This window comes from Octopus sinensis, linkage group LG15 (assembly GCF_006345805.1).
Source record: "Octopus sinensis linkage group LG15, ASM634580v1, whole genome shotgun sequence".
NCBI classification, from domain to species: Eukaryota; Metazoa; Mollusca; class Cephalopoda; order Octopoda; family Octopodidae; genus Octopus; species Octopus sinensis.
In genome coordinates, this window is record NC_043011.1 from 41,158,820 (window position 1) to 41,181,590 (window position 22,771).

At 39.8% G+C, this 22,771-nt stretch overlaps 1 protein-coding gene across 1 annotated transcript in view; it reads right to left on the minus strand.

Annotated features, from left to right (window-relative positions):
* LOC115219777 (aconitate hydratase, mitochondrial) overlaps positions 1 to 22,771 on the minus strand; it is a 64,221-nt gene that overhangs the window by 14,637 nt on the left and 26,813 nt on the right. The window contains exons 2-14 of the mRNA XM_029790030.2: positions 21,896 to 21,958; positions 21,204 to 21,283; positions 18,981 to 19,047; positions 16,398 to 16,469; positions 14,994 to 15,113; positions 13,804 to 13,896; positions 11,997 to 12,066; positions 11,325 to 11,413; positions 9,543 to 9,693; positions 8,480 to 8,584; positions 6,637 to 6,728; positions 3,160 to 3,265; positions 229 to 386 (exon numbers count right to left, since the gene is read on the minus strand). Of these exons, the coding sequence (XP_029645890.1) occupies positions 229 to 386; positions 3,160 to 3,265; positions 6,637 to 6,728; positions 8,480 to 8,584; positions 9,543 to 9,693; positions 11,325 to 11,413; positions 11,997 to 12,066; positions 13,804 to 13,896; positions 14,994 to 15,113; positions 16,398 to 16,469; positions 18,981 to 19,047; positions 21,204 to 21,283; positions 21,896 to 21,958 (1,266 nt within the window). The remainder of the gene's footprint in view (positions 1 to 228; positions 387 to 3,159; positions 3,266 to 6,636; positions 6,729 to 8,479; positions 8,585 to 9,542; positions 9,694 to 11,324; positions 11,414 to 11,996; positions 12,067 to 13,803; positions 13,897 to 14,993; positions 15,114 to 16,397; positions 16,470 to 18,980; positions 19,048 to 21,203; positions 21,284 to 21,895; positions 21,959 to 22,771) is intronic.

Sequence of the window (22,771 nt, forward strand, 5' to 3'; positions counted from 1 at the left end):
AAATAAACAATCACAATATTAAAATCTCAAAGCTACAAAAGTTTTTTAAATTTGAGTAAATAGGTATTACATTTGACAAGTAATTTGAACGCTAAAAGGTTAAAACAGGAATTCTGTATCAAAGAACCAGGAGCAGTCTCAGGCAGGTTGGTATCAAAAGGGTTAAAAAAATTGACACGACACCGAAATGGTAAATGTTGTTGTTGGTGATGATGATGTTGTACATACCAATCGATCTCGCTCTATTGTGGCACGAATCTGTTCAGAACCAGGAGTTATTGTGAATCCAGCCTTACTCTTTAGACCATGTTCCAAAGCTTGTTTAGCAATGCTCACAGAACGACACATGTCTTCATAGCTGCTGTTGGTACAGCTTCCAATTAAACCTGAAACATAGCAAAAGACAAGAATTAGAGAAAAAGACAAGATAGTCTAAACATAGGCAAGGATACAGTAGCATAACTCACTGATATATGCAGAGAGAGAGAGAGAGGCAGACAGACAGGCAGACAGACAGGCAGGCAGACAGGCAGGCAGGCAGGCAGATATACACAAGCTACCATTAGTTTCATGCCTCTGAAAACACAATGGCTAGACAAGCTTGTATAGCAACTGTGAATTTTCAGGCAACCATTCAGACCTAATCCTTTAGCATTTAAACTAACCATGTCTGGTCAAATTATATTCTACCTATTTCATGTTCAAACTGGACAGATCCAACTTCTCACACCTATCCTATTATATCGTTCTAAACATAAGCACACACATCATCAAAATTTTGAAGCTGCAAGATACTCATCGTTTATTGTCATTTAATGTCCGCTTTCAATGCTGGAATGAGCATCAATTCAAAAAAGTACCCACTACACTCTCGGAGTGGTTCGCGTTAGGAAGGGCATCCAACTGTAGAAACTCTGCCAGATTAAGACTGGAGCCTGGTGCAGCCATCTGGTTTGCCAGCCCTCAGTCAAAACCGTCCAACCCATGCTAGCATGGAAAACGGACGTTAAATGATGATGATGATGATGATGATGATGATGATTTAACAGAGTAATTTGGATGCTAAAGGGTTAAACTACTCAAGATATTTGGCTCGGAAATAACACACTATACCAGCTTGTCTGACCATTGTATTTTCAGAGACACGAAACTAATAGTAACTTACATTTAAATCCTAAATGATATTGACCTCTTGATAGGAGTACTCATTTTTTGAATTTTTTGTTAGTGTTATAGCTAACACAACAGTACACTATATATCATCATCATCATTTAACATTCATGGGTTAGAGAGTTTGACAAAGATCCCGTGAGTTTAAGGACTACATTGAACACTAGCATCACCTTTGGCATGATGTCTATGGCTGGATGCTCTTCCTAATGTCAACCACTTTACAGTGTGTACTGGGTACTTTTTTCATGCTACTTATGCTACTTGTACTAATAAGGTCACCATCATCATCATCGTTTAACGGCTGCTTTCTATGCTGGCATGGGTTGGACGGTTTGACTGAGGGCTGGCAAGCCAGAAGGCTGTACCAGGCTCCAATCTGATTCAGCAAGTTTCTACAGCTGGATGCCCTTCTTAACACCAACCACTCTGGGAGTGTTGCGGGTGCTTTTTACATGCCACCAGCACGAGGGCCAGTCAGGTGGTACTGGCAATGACCACACTCGAATGCCATGTAGCTCGCAATTCAACAAACCCCGGGGAGGGAGGATGTTGCCTCTGCATGTTAGATGAGGGTTAAGGATGGAGTGGGGCAGGTTTTCGTTGTAGAGGAGCTACATGGCTACTCACATTTAAGAGAGAGAGAGTGAGAATGAATTAGAGTCATCACTAAGGCAATGGACAGCGGTGATGAGATATCCAAGTGACACCTCAGGTAGCAATAACACTAGTGGGAGGGAGTAATAGGGGTCTGCAAAAGTGGGAGGGGGAATAGAGGAAGTGGGAAAGGGAGATAGGCTACATCTGTAAGGATTGATGGGAGAAGGTGCACAAATTGGGGGTGAAATTATAGGGATTTATATACACAAAAAGGCTTCTTTTAGTTTCCATCTACCAAATCCACTCACGAGGCTTTCGTTGGTCTAAGGCTTGTACTAAAAGACAATTGCCCAAGGTACCATGCAGAGGAACTGAACCCACAACCACATGATTGGGAAGCAAACGTCTGACCAAACAGCCACACCTGTGCCTGATAGTGAGTAAGAAACTCTCGAAAGAGAGCTGAACAGCAGAAGGTCTTCAGACAAGAAACCATCCACTCAGGCAAGTGGTTTGGCCCTTAACTTCTTATACTCTAAAGGAGATTTGGCCACATCTAGGTCATGACTCTTGGGTCCCTTTCTGCTGACACTTTTTAGCCACATGGAGGTGCAATTAAACTCCTCTCCACACACTGAGCTTTCAGGCTTATACTTAACTAGCCTAAAAGCCACACTCCACATAGACTTTTAAGCTAGCTCCTGTGGAGGGCTAACTGGGCCTGAGGCCCAAAACTAAAGAGAGCTAAATAGCATGATTATAATACCGTCTATAATGACTATATGCTCCAGTGGTGTTTGACCAGAGGTTAAGGATGGATGAGAATTAATTCTGTAATGCAATCATTCTAGTGTTCCAGCCTCATGTTGAATTCCGACTGTTGGCCAATTTAGCCCAGAAAATTAACGAAGCGAATGTCATTTATCTCCCCTTTGATCTCTGACATCATCTGACAATTGCCAACCAAGAAATAGCAACCCAAATGCTTTCAAATCAGATCCCAATGCTGGAAGTTTAAGAACCAAATGAAGGGCAGATTTTCAATCCTGGATTATCCTGATTCCAAAAAGGTATAATATGTCTATGTAGAGCAAATGTAGACTGAGATACAGGGGTCCCAGACGGACAGACAGAATTTTGTGTTTATTGTTATAGAAGAAATAAGGTTGGTTGTCATGGTAGCAGCAAGACACCAACGCTACCACACGAATTCACTCAGAGTTACTTCCCTTTGCGTTAAAATGCAAAACTATTGCATTCAAGCCGTATGAAGGTGGTTTTTGTTCCTCCTCAACCAGATCAAACTGGGACACTTCTCGCCTTTAGGACTTCGGTCCTGTTCTAATAAAAAAAAAAACTTTTTTAAATAAAGGAATCAAAAGACTTACCAACTTTAACATCAAGTGGCCAATCCATTTCCACTGCAGTCTTTCCCAGTTCAGAGATAGAGTGGCAACGATCTGGAGTAAAGGGGCCGTTGACATGAGGCTCCAACTGGGATGTGAACAAAAACAAAAAGACATTTAAAGCATGAACTATGGTTATTAAAAAGATGTTAGCAAAGAACATGGATAAAATATATTCAAATGGAACAAGGATTTGGAAATGAAGATGTAAAAATGGCACATGGAAGGGAAAATGTTAATAAAAAAAATGAATGAAAACTTATTAACACAGAATGTTTCATTTTTTTTTTTAAATGCTAACAGGAAACATGGATAATGAAATTTTACATGCAACATGGGACAAGAATGTTAATAAGGAACATGGATATTTAAAAATGTTAACAGAGAGCACAGATTTGATAGGGATCATGGGTAAAATAGGTTACATGTCACATGGAGGGAAAAACCTTAATAAAGAACATGGATCTAAAACTATGTTGACAGAAAACATGAATTAAAATATATATGTTCACAAAAATATATATGTTCACGGAGTGGTTGGCGTTAGGAAGGGCATCCAGCTGTAGAAACATTGCCAGATAAGACCGGAGCCTGGTGCAGCCTTCTGGCTTCCCAGATCCCCGGTCGAACCGTCCAACCCATGCTAGCATGGAGAACGGACGCTAAATGATGATGATGATGATGAAAGAATATGAAATAATAAAACATTAATAGAGAATGTGGATAAAAAATACATGTTGACATGAAACATGGAGGGAAAAATGTTAATAAGGAACAGGGAACATGGATTTGAAAAAAGCAAGTTAAACAGGGAACTTCATCATCATCGTCGTTTAACGTCCGCTTTCCATGCTAGCATAGGTTGAATGGTTTGACTGTGGGCTGGCGAACCAGATGGCTGCACCAAGCTCCAGTCTTGATCTGGCAGAGTTTCTATAGCTGGATGCCCTTCCTAACGCCAACCACTCCGAGAGTGTAGTGGGTGCTTTTATGTGCCACCGGCACGGGGGTCAGTCAGGCGGTACTGGCAACAACCTCGCTCGAATTTTTACCGACCTCGCTCGTATTTTAAAAAGCATGTTAACAGGAAAACATGGATAAAACTTAAGGAACATGGATAAAAAAATGTTAAAACAACATGGATAAAAAAAAAAGTGAAAATATGTGTTAAACTGAAACAAGGACAGATAAAGGAATGAGTAAGCAAAAAAATGGAAAACAGTATGATTTTCACAGAAAATACACATTGTCCCAGCATGGCTACAGTCCAATGACTGGAACCAGTAAAAGGAAATAAAATTCTTAATTTAGCGAAAAAATATTCAAGAAATATTAAACAGTAAAAATTCTTAGAACTATGAACTGAAAATTTTCTGACTCAGGAATCAAGACAAGAATCACAACTGATGTGGCTCTTGTTGAGATTCTTGGGCAAGATAAAGCTTGGCTATTATGGACCACCTCTTCACAGAGGTAAAAATGGGTTTGCTTAGGGCCAACACTCTTGCCTAGTCAAATGCAAGGTTACAGAAGCATTGATGGCAATTCTAAACCACCAAGACCTGGAAGACGACAGCCCAGGGTCAAGAACAGTGGAGAAAAGTTATCGATAGCTTATGGAATATAGGCCATTGAAGATTTAAGCTGATGGTTCCCAAACTTCTTTGGGTTGCTACCCACTTGGCACTCAGGACACATTCCTAGTGCCCCACCATCACCATCACCACTTACCACCACAAACATTGACCAGTTTCTGCAACAAATTTCACAAGTAAAGCTTAACCAAATTATTCCATTATTTTATTGTTTTTACATCCATTGCCCCCTTTTCCCCACCCCATTATCGCCCCACTTTTCTTCAATAACCCCCACCCTCTGGATCTTTCCACTGCCCTAAAGGGGGGAAGTACAATGTATGACCCACTTTGGGAACCACTGTCTTAAGCTCTCCATTCTCCAAGAAGTATAGGGAGTGAAGGCTTAAGCAGATGCCTCATTAAAGCTTCAATATTTGCATTACTGTAAAGTGGCAAGCTGGCAGAAACATTAACACACTGGGCCAAATGCTTAGCGGTATTTTGTCTGTCTTTACATTCTGAGTTCAAATTCTGCCAAATCAACCTTGCCTTTCATCCTTTCAGGGTCAATAAATTAAGTACCAGTTGAGTACTGGGGTCGATTAAATCAACTAGCTCCTTCCCCAAAAATTTCAGGCCTTGTGCCTAGAGTAGAAACGAATATTTGCATTACTGCTTTACATTCTTTCCTACAACTAATAAGCATTCAAATGATCATTAGAACGTTTAGAAATCACAGCCGAATCTCCTTCAAATTACACCCTACCATCTTAGAAAAGGAAGAACACAAAGGATAATGTAGTTCAAAATACATTATGTTTGCAAAAAAAGAGAAAGACAAAAGAAGACAGGACTGTCACGAATGGAACACCATTAATCATAGGCCTGCTTGATCAGAATTAATCGAGTACTAAACAACAACAATTACACAGATTAATTGTTCCATGCTCTAATGAACTCTAAAGATAGCCACATGTGTGGTCAACAGCTAAAAATAGATCTATCTTCAGTTACTAAGCATTTACACAATTAAAGCCTTAATTTAAGCCACAGAAAAAACTCATTACAGAAATGGTTAATTAGTAAACAACTTAGCCAAGTAGAACCTTATGGAGGAAATGACAAAGGATTGGATATGATGTAATGACTGGCAATTCACTGTGCTCAGGACCTGTCTATCAAAGCAAAAATAAGGCCCTAAAAGCACATTGCTTATGCATGTCCCTGCACCCAATCTGTCCCTAATAAATCCCCACTCCACCCCGCTCCCAACAACTCACCTTCCTGACACCCACCCCTCTCTCCCTTACTCTTCCGATGACAGCACTATTCACTCAACTGATGTAACTGCCAGAGCAGAACTGGATATACTCCATTCCATCAACCATCCACCCTCCCTGGAACCCTTGGAACCAGCTTCTATTCATGGATTCTCAGTATCATCGCACACCATCTTATTTCCCACAGACCATCATTTTCCCCTGTAGATTGTCCTTATCCGGCCAATGGCAGCCCTCCTTTCCCTGACGCTACAATTCATCTGCCACAATTTCCACAGGGATTGTAATATTATATATTTCTTTACTACCCACAAGGGGCTAAACACAGAGGGGACAAACAAGGACAGACAAAGGGAATAAGTTGATTACATCAACCCCAGTGCGTAACTGGTACTTAATTTATCGACCCCGAAAGGATGAAAGGCAAAGTCGACCTCGGCGGAATTTGAACTCAGAACGTAACGACAGACGAAATACCGCTAAGCATTTCGCCCAGCGCGCTAATGATTCTGCCAGCTCGTAATATTATAAACACATCAATAACTCCCCACCATGACCACCACCACCCATGGGAAACAATGCAAATTAAATATTAGTCTTACCTCATCCAGGTTTATCTTAATCAATTGATCGTATGTAGCGTCTTTGTCAGCAGAAAGGAGCGATCTGTAAGAATCGGCCAGGCTGGCAATGTCTGGTGGGAATGAAGGAAGAAAATTATTTCATGTATCAAAAAAAATAGCGAAATTAATTAAACAGACATTTGATTTCTGGTAGAGTCACTGTAACTACATAAAATACACATGCATCATTATATTCACTTTTACTTTGTTATCATATGAGGTGGAGGTGGTGAGGGAGGTGGTGGTAGCAACAGCACTACTACTAATAATAATAATCTTTTCTACACTAGGCACAAGGCCCGAAATGTTTTTGGGGAAGGGGCCAGTTGATTAGATCGACCCCCAGTACGCAACTGGTACTTCATTTATCGACCCCGAAAGGATGAAAGGCAAAGCTGACCTCGGCAGAATTTGAACTCAGAATGTAAAGACAGGCAAAATACCACTAAACATTTCACCCAGCATGCTAACGTTTCTGCCAGCTCGCCGCCTTCACTATTAATAATAATAATAATAATGATGATGATGATGATAATCCTTTCTACTATAGACACAAGATCTGAAATTGTTGGGGAGGGGGCCAGTCAATTATATTGACCCCCGAGTGCTTTACTGGTACTTAGTTTATTGACCCCCGAAAGGATGAAAGGCAAAGTCTACCTCGGCAGAATAATAATAATAATAATAATAATAATAATAGTAATAGTAGTAGTAGTAGTAGTAGTAGTAGTAATAATAATAATAATAATGGTTTCAAATTTTGGCACAAGGCCAGAAATTTAACAAGGGGCAAGTTGATCAACCCCAGTGCTCCACTGGTACTTATCAACCCCAAAAGGATGAAAGGCAAAGTCTACCTTAGTGTAATTTGAACTCAGAACAAAAAGACAGATGAAATGCAGCTAAGCATTTTGTCCATCATGCTAACGATTGTGAGAGATCACTGCCTTAATTAATAACAATAATCTTTTCCATTATAGGCACAAGGCCTTGAATTTTGGGGTGAGGGCACTAATTGGTCACTTCAACCCTAATATTCAACTGGTTCTCATTTCATGGAGCCCAAAACGATGAAAGGCAAGAGAAGAGGAAGGAAGGAAGGAAGGAAGTTGAAAGAAAGGGAGAGAGGAAAGAATGAATGAACAAAGGGAAAGAGGGAGTGAGGGGTGAGTGAGGTAGAAGAGAGGAAGGAGGGAGGGAGGGAGGGAAGGAAGGAAGGAAGGAACAGACAAATGAAGAAAGGAAGGAAGCGCGGGAGGGAAAAAGAAAGAGATGAGGAAGGTGCAAGGGAAGGCGGGGGAGAAAGGAAGGAAGGAATGTCTGACGACATGACATTAATGAAGATGTCTGTCAACAACAGCAACGACTGATGATGACCATAGCAATGACAATCACCACCACCACCACGTCACCACCATTATCATCATCATCATCATCATTTAATGTCCGTTTTCCACGCTGGCATGAGTTGAATGGTTTGACAGGAGCTGGTCGGCTGGAGACCTGCCCAGGCTCTATGTCCCTTTCGGACATGGTTTCTACAGCTGGGTGCCCTTCCTAATGCCAACCACTTTACAGAGTGTGCCGGGATGCCTCTGTGCAACACTGGCACCGGGGTGCTTTTTACATGGCACCAGCACTCACAAGCCTGCAAGACTAGGAATGTCCAGCTTGGAGAGAGATACAGGGGGACAAACCTGCATGCAAGGACAACGATGCTTTTACTTAGCTTGTCGAGTCTTCTCAAACACAGCAAACCCCCGGAAGTCTCCGTCCCCTTGTCATTCCCAACAGCATAAAAAAAAACAACAATTATACTTACCATTTCTGTTTGTGGCTACAAGATAGTCCTTCATACGGTGGTTGTATGGGAAAATTGAGGTTGTCGCACCAATTTCTGCACCCATGTTGCAGATGGTACCCATTCCTGGAATTAGTGATAAACAAACTCATGAGATTAATTAATTAACTCTTTAACAGTCACATTATTCTGCCAAATATAATTCTAACTTATTCACAGTGTTTTGAACTGGCCATGCATTATCTTGTAGCTTTGAGATTTTGATGAGATAACTTAATTTTTTAGAATGATATTGTAGGGCTCGTGTAAAAGGTCAGATCCGACTAGCTTAAGTATAAGACATACAGAATATTCTGTATGGATGGATGGAAGCACTCCGTCGGTTACGACGATGAGGGTTCCGGTTGATCCGAATCAACGGAACAGCCTGCTCGTGAAATTAACGTGTAAGTGGCTGAGCACTCCACAGACACGTGCACCCTTAATGTAGTTCTCAGGGATATTCAGCGTGACACAGAGTGACAAGGCCGGCCCCTTGAAATACAGGTACAACAGAAACAGGAAGTAAGAGTGAGAGAAAGTTGTGGTGAAAGAGTACAGCAGGGATCACCACCATCCCCTGCCGGAGCGTCGTGGAGCTTTTAGGTGTTTTCGCTCAATAAACACTCACAACGCCTGGTCTGGGAATTGAAACCGCGATCCTATGACCGCGAGTCCGCTGCCCTAACCACTGGGCCATTGCGCCTCTCTGTACGGATATGGCCAGTTTAAATGCTAAAGAGATAATTAACACAAACTCTAAACACTTCAGCATTTAAATTGGCCATATCCAGTCGAAAATATTCTACTTGTTTTATTTTCAAATTGTCAAGATCTTGCCTCTTACACCTACCCTACAATGTCATTCTAAAAGTATACAATCTCAAAGCTATGAGATAATGGCCTGATTGATTCAAAACAATGCGAATAAATAAGCATTAAAATTTGATAATCTGAATGTGATTGAGCTAAAGCAATAAAGGAGTGTGTGTGTGGTGTGTGTGTGTGTGCACAGGCATGTGTATATTTAAGATGAAGAACTTACCAGTGCAGGAGATGGAATCTACACCAGGGCCAAAATATTCCACGATGGCACCTGTGCCACCCTTTACTGTTAAAATGCCAGCAACCTTCAAGATGATGTCCTTTGGTGATGTCCAACCGTGTAATTTCCCAGTCAGCTCAACCCCGATTACCTACAAAAGAGAAAAAGTAGAGAAAGTCATTAAGACAGGAACAATATCAGGATTTGGTTTGAATGTTGTTGTTATTGTTGTTGTTGCTTAGCTCTAGGTTAGCAGTCAGAACTGACCACACAGATATTAAAGCACCCAGTACACTCTGTAAAATGGTTGGCATTAAGGAAGGGCATCCAGCCATGGAAACCAAGCCAAAACAGGCAAATGGAGCTTGGTGCACATTTCCGGCTTGACTGCTTCCTTGTCAAACCGTCCAACGCATGCCAGCATGGAAAAGCAGACGTTAAATGGTGATGATGATGATGATGATGATGTTACTGTTACTGTTAGTGAGACTGGCACTCTATCACTTACGATGACAAGGGTTCCAGCTGATCCGACCAACATAACAACCTGCTCATGAAATGAACATGCAAAGTGGCTGAGCACTCCACAGACATGCGTACCCTTAATGTAGTTCTCAGGGAGTTTCAGCATGATACAGAATGTGACAATGCTGGCCCCTTTGAATTACAGGTACTAACTCATCTTTGCTAGCTGAGTGGACTGGAGCAATGTGGAATAAAGTGTCTTGCTCAAGGACACAATGCATCACCAGGAACTGAACTCACAACTATACAATCTTAAGCAAAACACCCTAACCACCAAGCCACATGCCTTCACACTATTGTTAGTGTTATTGTAATTTTGATATTGTTGTTGTTGTGGTGGTGGTTAGTGTTGCTATTGGTGCTGTAATAGTTGTTGTTGATGTTGATGTTCTTAGTGTGGTTGCTGTATTGTTGTTGTTGTTATTATGCTTCAATGGTTAATGTCGTCATTCAGTCCCATATCCCAAATCAACCCTGACAGAGCAGAACCTATAATCAGACATTCCAGCTGTGACCATCTCATCTTTTGTTTTCAGGCATTGTACCTATGACTACATTAGCCAAGGTGTCCTCAGCACGCTGGATGAAATGCTTAGCAGTATTTCGCCTGTCGCAGCATTCATCATCATCATCATCAACGTTTAACGTCCGTTTTCCATGCTAGCATGGGTTGGACGGTTTGACTGTGGGCTGGAGAACCAGATGGCTGCACCAGGCTCCAGTCTTGATCTGGCAGAGTTTCTACAACTGGATGCCCTTCCTAACGCAAAAAATATTCTTTGCTACTCTAGGCACAAGGCCTGAAATTTTGGAGGGAGGGGTCTAGTCGATTAGATTGATCTCAGTACGCAACTGGTACTTAATTTATCGACCCTGAAAGGATGAAAGGCAAAGTCAACCTCGGCAGAATTTGAACTCAGAAAGTAGAGACAGACAAAATACCTAAGTAATTCGCCAAGTGTGTTAACATTTCTGTGAGTTCAAATTCTACCGAGGTCAACTTTGACTTTCATCTTTTCGGGGTCAATAAATTAAATACCAGTAAAACACTGGGGTCGATGTAATCGATTATCCCCCTCTCCCAAATTTCAGGCCTTGTACCTATAGTAGAAAGGATTATCCAATGTGTCCTTCCTGTTATTACCACTAAAGGAGAATATTCGAGGGCTCTCTAACGATTCTGTCACTTATCATCAACATAGATCTGCTCAATCAGGGCTTCCTGGGGTTAAACAACAACAAGTTGATCATATTTACCTTTGGACATTTCAGCTCCCAGGGTATGTCCGCCATCACGTCAACAGCATCAGCACCACCAACACCAACACACACACCACCAAGGCCACCTGTTTGCATAGAAATAAAAGAACTTTGGTAAACGATTCCAATCAATAATATAATCTTGATAACTGTCTCTTCTACCAAACCACTGAAGTACAGAGATGTAAACACACCAACACTGGCTGTCAATATACTCTTTCTTTTTAAAACAGATGTAATCTGAGGGAGATTTGGCTGCTATTTCTATCAAGTTAAACAATTATATAGAGGTTTATTATTCTTTTTTACTCTAGGCACAAGGCCTGAAATTTTTGAGGTGGGGGCCAGTCGATTAGATCGACTCCAGTATGCAACTGGTACTTAATTTATCGACCCCAAAAGGATGAAAGGCAAAGTTGACCTCAGCAGAATTTGAACTCAGAATGAAAAGACAGACAAAATACTGCTAAGCATTTCGCCCAGCATGCTAACATTTCTGCCAGCTCGCCGCCTTATAGAGGTTCGTTATCAAGACACATTTGATGGAGATGGTGAAATGAAGAATCGGTGATATTCATGCCTTAACCAAACAATTACTGAATCTGCAAAACTATAGAATAGATGTAAGGTTGGGGAGGGGGTGAGAGAAAATATAATCCAAAGACTTACCGCCATTGGGGGTGTGGCTGTCAGTTCCAATAATCATTACACCTGGAAAAGCATAATTCTCGAGAACAATCTGGTAAAAAGAGAAAAACAAAATTGAAAATAGATGAAGGACAAAAATTAACATAAATTTCTAATGTACATCTGTAATGTAATTTCTAATGTACATTATACTTCATATAATCTAGGACCAATGTCCAAAATGCTAGCGTTTTAAATTCATTGTTACAAGTCCACTGCCCCATGTCCATTGTAGGTCCAGTAAATCAAATTCAGTGCTTTAAGTCCAGTGTCTAAAGTCCACAGTTCCAAGTGTACTGTCTTAAATCTACTGTCTTGAGTCCTGTGTCCAAAGTCTAATATCCCAAGTCTAGCATTCTCAATCCACTGTCTAAATCCAGTGTCCAAATTTAATGATCCAAGCTCAATTGCCCTAAGTTTAATGTTATAACTTTGATATCCTTAGCTCAGCATTTTGGATCCACTGTCCAAAGTCCAGTGCCCTAAATTCAATATCCCAACTCCAGCGTCCCAAATCCAATGTCTCACGTCTACTGTTCTAGGTCCACTAACTTAAGTCCAGTGTCCTCAACTCATTGTCCAAATTCAGTGTCTTCAGTTCACTGTTCCAAGTTCACAGTCCTAAGCCCACTGTCTCAAGTCTAGTGTCCCAAGACCATTTGTCCTAAATTTAATCTCTCATGTCCAGTACTAGTTCACTAATATTTAATCAGCCAAACTGGAGCAGACAGGGGCAGAATTATTTACCTTGATTATTTAAGGCTCATAAAATTGCTTAAGAACACCGGAACTGACCACTGAACCAGTTAATGACCATATAGGTCAATGTTTATAACCTCAAAGCTATTAACTTCATCATTATTATTGTTTTTATTTACATCCACTTTTTCACGCTAGCATGGGTTGGACAGATTATTACAGCCAAAGTCAGAATTACAGCTCTTTTAAAAGACTTCAGACAAAATCTTGCTGATATATTTCTGCTTTTTGGGTTTTGTATCAACAAATAGATGATGTTCCTATAACTAACCATTTTACAGGGTATAACCACGGGCATTTTTAGACTGGCACAAGCGCTAGAAAGATTGTTTTGCCACTGGCAAGATCAAAGACTTCGGATCTTTTCAGTTCGAACGGCAGTTTTTTAAAATAATTTCCATGTAACTAAACACTTTTAAACTTCGTATACTGGTAGAATGTGTTTATAAAACATCTTTTTCTCTTGGCTTTATTGAGAAAATTCTATAGTTTGTAAGATATTTGTTGCTTTTTTTCTTCAATTTCTGCAATTTCAACCAATCAATGACGTCTATTGAGGTGAAAACATTCTGTGCCGTATGAAAATGTCCCTTGTTTAAGAAACAGATTGGGTTTATTTACATTTCTGAAGAAAAAAAGATACCCTTCCCCCACCCATAGCCCTAACCCTAAAATAGATTGAACTGCAAAAGATCGATACTAGAGTCATAATTATGGATGACAATTTCATATGACACCGCTAGAAAAAACTGCCGGTCAAACCGAAAAGATCCAAGACTTCTACTTACCACCACTCGCTATAGTCTCCCTTTGTTGGTTGACTGGCAATCGTCCCTAACAAAAGGATCTTCTCTTCTTTGTGTTTATTCGTCTTTATTCATCTCTCTCTCTCACACACACACAATTCTATGTAGAGATGGAGACATTGTGACATCGCTAAAATTACGCATTACTACATTCCTCCATACAAGTAGTGTAGTGGTGTAAAAATAAACGGTGATTGACGAAAATGAAAGAAGCTAAATGTTACCTGATGAATGATGCCACTTCCGGGCCTCCAGAATCCTACGCCATATTTGGCGCCAGCTGTCTGTAGAAAGTCGTAGACCTCTTTGTTGATATCCTGCACAAGACAAGTGAGTTAAATGAAGATAACGAAATACACGTAAAAAGGGAGAGAACTCAGATTTGCAAACGAAAACTGGTCATGGGAGTGAACTAAGTAAATAAAACCGATGAGAGTATTTTAAATAGCAACAGGAGTTGCCAGAAACACTTTCCCACGTCTGACCCTACTATTTAAAAAAAAAATTGAAGGGTACACTGGATAATATCTTTGATTAGCAATCTGTGTTTCATACTCAAAGCATATACGTCGTTAAAAGCCAGATAAACTGCAGGATTCATCTCAAGAAAGCATCTCTTATAGATATATATATATAGTGCTAAAAACAAATATATGAGACAAATGAAAATTGCCCAGCAACAGTAGTGGCAGATATAAACGTGCATTTCTGTTTCTTTGAGCTTCGTCAGCAACAAGTAGCCACTGGTAACTGCATGATCGTGCTCTGCTGCTTAGGAATGGTTTCTATGGCTGGATGCCCTTACGTAATGCCAACAACTTAACAGTGTGCTTTTGCTTCCCAACCATATGGTTTTGGGTTCAGTCCCGCTGCATGGCACCTTGGGCAAGTGTCTTCTACTAAAGCCTCAGGCCAACCAGGGCCTTGTGAGTGGATTTTGTAGATGGAAACTGAAAGAAGCCCATCAAGTGTGTCTGTGTCCCCCAACACCGCCTGACAACTGATGTTGGTGTGTTTACATCCCTGTAATTTATAGGTTCAGCAAAAGAGACTGATAGACTAAGTACAAGGCTTTAAAAAAATAAGCACCAAAAATTCTTCAAGGCGAGGCTCCAGCATGGCCGCAGTCTGATGACCAAAATAAGTAAAAGATAAAACATAAAAAAATCACATCTGTGAAATCTTGAAGCTATGAGATGATGCACAATTAATTCAAAACCCTGAGAATGAATAAGTATTACATTTAATTGAGTAATCTGAACATTAAAGGGTTACATGGCTGTGTGGTTAAGAAGCTTGTTTCCCAACCATGAGGACTCCAGTTCAGTCCTGCTGTACAGCACATTGGGAAAATGTCTTTTTTTTTTTCTTTTTTTAACCACAGAAACAAAAGCATAGAAATGTCTGCACTCACTTTTGCCCGAGCCAGATCTTTCTCTCCACCAATCTGAGCTTCGATTAAGTGGTCGCAATGAATGGTGCTGGGAACGGCTACACGAGCCAAACCACTGGAAATAAACTGCAACATGGCCATCTGAAGAACACAAAGAAAACAAGAAATACATAATATGATTGAATATCCGGATATGGTAATATAACATGCAGCAAGCAGGAAAGAAGACAAGACCCCTACTTCTGTCAGGGAAATGGTATGCCTGATATAGGGGGACAGTGGAAATTTGATAGTGTACCCAGTGTAAAATAGGGATGTACAAAGTGTAGGGAGATCAGTGTCAGGCTGACAAAGAAGGTTGACTTTGTATGTGGCAGATACATAGGGACTGTTAACAAGAATACATGTGAAATCATCATCCTCATCATTTAACATCCATTTTCCATGCTGGCATGGGTTGGATGATTTGATAGGAGCTGACCAGGTGAAGGGCTGTTCAAGCTCCATGTCTATTTTGGTGTGGTTTCTGTGGCTGGATGCCCTTCCTAATGCCAGTTATATTCTTCCAAAATGGTGAGAAGGCTTACTAGAAGTAGTTGATAATTTTTACCTTAGTCACTGTAGTAGAGGTCACAGGTATACAGAAAATGTGTAGCCAGAGTAAGAACTGGGTGAACAAAAGTGTCCTGAGCTTTTTGTAGGAATTCTGAGATGGGTGAGCTCTTTGAATGTGATTTAGGATGTCTGGGTGTGTAGAATCAGGATCATCTCAGATGTGGAGCAGTATGCTATTGTGGGTTTCACCTCAGCTTTATAAAGGTTTAGTAATTGTTGGGATGCAAGGAACAGGGTTACTTTCTGGCTATGAAGATGACAGACTAAACACTCTGATGCAGTCTTTGCCACCTTCAACCCTAATCCTTCTCCTTATCATCATCATCATCATCTTTTTAATGTCCACTTTGCCATCAGACAGAATTTGATGTGGAAGATTTTTCTACAGCCAGATGCCCTTCTTGTTGCCAATCCTCACTTGTTTTTGAGCAAGGTGATACTTCTCTATGGTTAAACATGTGATCCATGGAAGACTGAAAACAACATACAATGTGCTTCTTTCAGCATCCATCAACCAAATCCATTTCACAAGGCTTTGGTCTGCCTAGGGTTATAATAATGCTACGCAGTGGGACTGAATCCAGAACCATGTGGCTAGGAAGCAAGCTTCACAATCACAGTCACACCTGCACTTATTGAGGATGTATATTCATCAAATCTTTTCTCAACAAAACAGTGCTCCCACTTCTTCCAACACTCACCAAGGAGGTGTGTCCACGGCGGTAAATAAAGACCAAACCAAGGGTGAAAACAAACAACAGCAAAAGTAAAAGAACATAAAGTAAAAAGAACATAACATTGAAATATTACCTGAGCTGTTGCATCTTGCATGGCTACTCGGTCAGGTCTGAGTTTCAAATAGCTTTCTCCACGAACAATATCCTGAAATGAAATAAAATGAAAGTGTGCAAGTTGGGCATATGAGGCATCAGAAATGTGGTGTGCAAGAGAGACGACTGTGCTGGTATGGTCATGAGGTGCATATGGATGAGGACAGCTGTGTAAAGAAGCGTCGATCTCTAACTGTGGAGGGATCTTGTGGAAGAGGTAGACCTAGGAAGACATGGCATGAGATGGTGAAATATGACCTTTGAACTTTGGGCCTCAATATGCCATGCTCGAGAAAACCTGTCGAGCCATGTGAAATCATAGTCATGGTCGATACTGGTGTCACATAACTGGCACCCATGCAGGTGGCACATGAAAAACAACTTTCAAGCATTGGGCCTCATGAAGGCAAGGTGGCTAATGTCAGTGGCACATAAAAAGCACCTTTCGAGTGTTGGGCTTCATGGAGGCAATGACAAATGACAGACCTTTGGCAATATGCCCTGCTTGAATAGAAGACCCATTGAGCCAAGTGACATCACAGTCGTATCATGCAAATAGCACCCATGCCAGCGGCACATAAAAGCACCCATTACACTCTCAGAGTGGTTGGCATTAGGAAGGGTGTCCAGCCATAGAAATCATGCCAAAACAGACTAGAGTCTGGTACAGCCTTCCTGTTTGCCAACCCTGGTCAAACAGTCCAACCCATACCAGCATGGACAACAGACGTTAAATGATGATGATGATAAGAAATATACAGAGGCCAGGCATGTGCCATCAGCAATTAATTAGGGTAGGCAGTTAGTGACATGTATATAGTAAAACACAAAAAAATAAGCAAAACACAGGTGTGTGACTGAGTTGAAGGCAGATTTACTTCTGCCTTTATAACGCGTAAAGAAAACGTTTTTGTAGGATTGTACGCAGCATGTGTGCTGCAGCAGTAGTATGCATAGCTTTAATACTGAGATTGAAAGGCAGAGGCAAATTATACCTATCTAATCTACAAATAAATTAAATATTTTGCATTTTATGCATAATAATCAGAACAACCTTCATAATTTTATTGAATTAGGCATATATTTAACCATGAGAGGAATATGTTACTATTGATCTATTTTATGAAGGGTAGGCACTGCCTACCTTGCCTACCCAGGCAGCACATCCCTGACAGAGGCATATCTCTCTAGAAGCCATGTATCCCTGTATGCATCCCTACTCCCTGACAGAGGCATATCTCTCTAGAAGCCATGTATCCCTGTATGCATCCCTACTCTCTGCTACAGGTGCATTCTTAAACTCAATTCAGTCATTGGACTGCAACCATGTGAAGTGCCACACAGTTGTAAGTGATATATCACTTCAAGTTTAACCCTTTTTCCTACCTATTTTTTTTTTAAATTTAGGTCACTTCAACTCTTTTGTTACCATATTTTTGTTGAAATACACTGCGTTTTATCATCATCATCGTCATCATCATCAGCCTCGTCATCGTTTTAATGTCTACTTTTCCATGCTGGCATAGGTTGACTAGAATTTGTCGAGGCATATTTTCTACAGCTGGATCCTTTTGCTGTTGCCAACCCTCACCCGTTTCCGATTAAGGTAATACTTTCCCATGTCCTGACATGTTTTCGCAGAAGATTGGAAATGAAAGACAATGCTTTTATGACAGTGACACAGCTATTACAAATACATGTGTGTGCGTGTGTCTCATCTCTGCTTCTTCCTTCTTTGTTACCTATTTAATCAAAGGCATACCAATGTAAACCACAAGTTTCCCATTGTTATTATATCCATTTTCTTCTCTTATATATATATATATATATATATATATATATATATATACTTATATAAATAAATAAATATGTACACACATACATATACAATGGGCTTCTCTTAGTTTCCATGTACCAAAACCATTAACAAGGTTTTGATTGACCCAGAGATCTAATAGAAGACACTTGTCCAAGATGTTATGCAGTGGGACTGAACTTGGGACCATGTGGTTGAGAAGAAAACTTCTTACCACACAGCCACACTAGTGGCTTTGTTTAAATTCACTTTGGAAACCATGAAGGATTTAGTGAAATATTTTTTCTCGTTGGTGCTTGGAACATAAATTAACATAGAATTTTGATGAGAAGTTTCAATTTAGATCACCTTTGACTCTTTTGTTGCCTTTATATTTGTTAAAATAGACCAACTTTGTTCCAATAAATTTTTAAAATAAAGAATTTAGCGAAAGAATTTTAAGATGGTTATTAAGCTGGTATTTGGACATCATCATCATCATCATCGTTTAACGTCCGCTTTCCATGCTAGCATGGGTTGGACGGTTCAACTGGGGTCTGGGAAGCCCGAAGGCTGCACCAGGCCAGTCAGATCTGGCAGTGTTTCTACAGCTGGATGTAGACATAATCGAGATAAAATTTTGAGGGAAAGTTTTAATTTAGGTCACTTTATAAACAGGAAGCTTTATGTCATACAAGGGACAGTCTCAGGAGAGTTAGTATCAAAAGGGTTAGAGAATGAACTTAAAGGGATACACAAGAAATTTACCTGTTCTTTAGGTTTGTCTAAATGTCCATACACAATCTTTTCGGAGAGTGTTAGGGGTCTGCCAAGTCTGCCAGAAGATATAAAAGAGAGAGGACAAGGGTTAAAAATTCTTCAAACGCCAGGTAACTGAATACTGTGTTTAAGTAAATATATACATACGTGTGTGTGTATGTGTGTGTGTGTGTGTGTGTGTGTGCATATTGTATTTACTCATGCATAAGATGCACTCCAGTCTTTTTTGTTAAAATCATGTATAAAATAGTGCAACTTATATACACACAGATATGATATGTGTGTGTGTGTACTGTATTTACTCATGTATAAGTTGTACCCCTAATTTAGTGCTAAACCCTGGTACACGATATTTTTCCCCTTCATTATTTTAGCTAATTTCCCTGTCTGTAAGTCACACTCCAGTTCTTTTCAGTTGAAAATCAAGTATGAAACATTGCAACTTGTACGTGAGTATAACTTGTACAGTTATATGTGAGAGGGCAACAACACAAAACAACACAACACAACACACACACACACGCATGCAATTCTCAAATTGAAAGCAAATGAAAACATAGAACAAATGAATGAAACACTGAATTCATTCATTCATTCATTTTTCATTTTCTTTTACTTTCAATTTGAGTACCATATCCAAGTACGGATGGGTACCCAAAAGTAACCAGGAATGTTCTCTGTGGGACAAGCCCATTGTAATTCGGCTTCTGCTGCTAGAAGCCACCTGATGCAACCCTCAGGCATCAGTCTGCCAACCAGCATTGTACACCTGGAGCATCTTTGTTTTGCAATGTTTCTCCCCTGTTCATCGAATTTTTGCGATGTCTGAAATGAAGGAACAGCATGCTCCTATGAAATCCTGTTTTCCGCTGGGGAAAATGGCAGCCAAAACAGTTGTCATGTGTCATGCTTCAGACAGCTTACAAGGATGCTGCCATGAGCAAAGCACAAGTTTACGAGTGGTTTCCATGCTTTAAGAATGGTTTTTTTTGTTGCTTGAGGACCAACCTCGTTCAGGGCAACTGTCGAACCCCTGAATGAATGAAAACATCATGAAAATTTGTGAACTGATAATGGAGGACCATCACCGAACAATTGACGAACTTGTTGATATGACTGGTGTGTCCTGGAGCTCCTGCCAACGAATTTTGAGTAAGGAATTGCCAATGAAAAGAGTTGGAGCAAAATTTGTGCCTCACTTGCTCACGGAAGATCAAAAGCAGTCAGGTGTGAATGTGTGTCATGAACTGAAAGAACAGTTGTAAGTTGATCCACACCTTTTTTTTCGAAGTCTGGAGACAAAAGCTGGTATTATGGAATTCACAGATGTGGAAGAGGTGAAGAAAAAAAACAATGGAAGCATTGAAAAGCATCACTTTGCAAGAGTTCCAGCACTGCTTCGAGCAATGGACCGATGCATTGCTTCAAATGGAAAAACTTTGAAGGCAATAAAAGTGTAAACGTGTAATGATATTGCAAAATTCCAGTTAATTTTGGGTAACCCCTCATATGTGAGTGTATGTTGTAATTAATTAATTAATTAATAAATTAATTAATTAAATGGAAGGGTTAAGCATAAAGAGAAGAAGCTTCAAATTCCTTATTACTGCAGGTCTGCTTCCTATGAAATATACATGGGATGAGAGAGACAGGTGTACACCCTCATCACTGATGCTACTACCACCACAACAACAACCAACAAATTCACAGCCCATACTACAATTACCACCAAGACCAACTTCATTACAAATGCTACAACCACTACCAATACTACCAGCACCAACACAACCACTACAGCTACTACAATCACTTCCACCACCACTTCAATAAAACCATTGACTTCACAGCTACAATGACCAACACCACCACAACTGACTCCACCACTATTACTACAGCCTCCACAATCAACTCCCTAGCTACAACTAGTCACAGCAAACTCTACTACCGCTACAACAACAACCACTACCACCACCAGACCCAGAAACCAGATCCACTTAAAACCAATAAGGAAACATCTACTTGATTACTCTATCTACTAGAAATAGCAACCAAATCTCACTCAAATTACATTGTGACATCTTGGAAAAAAGAAGCAAGAGCACACTGATAAATATAAAAAGACAGGCTGGTCATGGTTGGAGTGTCTTTAATCATAGGTTAACTTTATTGAAGCTGACCCATAGCTAAACAACAACAGCCAGCTTCACTTACCTGTCCTTAACGACATCGACGTTGAATTTCATTCTGTCATAGTCAATATAATTGCTGGTTTCAAATTTGCTCATAGCAACCTGCCACAAAGAATAATAATAATAATAATAATAATAATAATAATAATAATAATAACAATAACGGGATCTTTTCGGTTTGAACGGCAGTTTTTAACATAATTTCTAGGTAACTAAAAAAATGTGTTTATAAAACATCTTTTTTTCTTGGTTTTATTGAGAAAATTCTATAGTTTGTAAGATATTTGGTCTTTAATTTCTTCAATTTCTGCAATTTCAACCAATCACTGGCGTCTATTGAGTTAAAAAGCATTCTGTGCCGTATGAATATGTTCCTCGTTTAAGAAACAGATTGGGTTTATTTACATTTGTGAAGAAAAATAAGATACCCTTCCCACCCACCCCTAACCCTAAATCTAAAATAGATTGAAATGCAATAGATCGATTCTAGGGTCATAATTATGGGTGACAATTTCATATGACACCGCTAGAAAAAACTGCCGTTTTTCTAGCGGTGTCATATGAAATTGTCACCCATAATTATGACCCTAGAATCGATCTATTGCATTTCAATCTATTTTAGATTTAGGGTTAGTTAGGGTTGCTTAGGGTTAGATTTTTTTTAGACATGTAGATTGTTAGATATATATTGAAAGAGAATATTAATGTACTGACCTTTGAAGCTGCTGCTGATTGCATACGAAGTTGTTGTGTAACCATATTAGGAGTACAGAGTCTCTGTGGAAAGAAAAAGAAAATAGAATAAAATAGAATAAAATAAACAAAGAGCAATTTCATGTAAGTTGGTTCCACTGAAGGCATTTCAATGGAGACAGATTTGTTGCAGAGAAAGGGTCACAAATCAGTGACAAGAAAAATTGAATCAGGTGAATACATCTTAACCCTTTTGATACCAACCCGGCTGAAACCAGCTCTGGCTCTGTAGTACAATTCTCTTGTTTTCATAAGGTTTGAATTAAAATCTTCCACCAAACCTTAATGATAACTAAATTATTTTACTAAATTCTTTGTTACATTTAAAATTAACTGAAAGAAACACAGAACATCTCAACAGAAATACAGTAGCGAAAGGGTTAAGATAGTAGTAGCTAGGGAGGAATAGCTAACCTGCTAGAAATGGCAGTGAAGTTTCTTGCAAACCATACCTTACTGTTTAGCTTTTTGTCTTTTACTCGTTACACTCGTTGGACTGCAGCCATGCTGGGGCACTGCTTTGAAGGGTTTGCTCAGACAAAATGACCCTAGTAATTATTTTTCAATCCTGGTACTTATTCTATTGGTCATTCTTGCTGACTACTAAGTTAAGGAGATGTAAACAAACCAACACCAGTTGTCAAGGAGTGGTGGAGGGGCAAACACAAATATACACATATATATATATATATATATGATAGATCGCTAGCCACTACACACATTTTTTCTCTCCTTGTTTCTTTCTGTGTTCCGTTCTGTGGAAGAGCATAGGCTTGAAACGTTAAAGACTTTTTCTATTCCTGAGCGTTATATTAATACATCTGTTTGTTTTCTAAA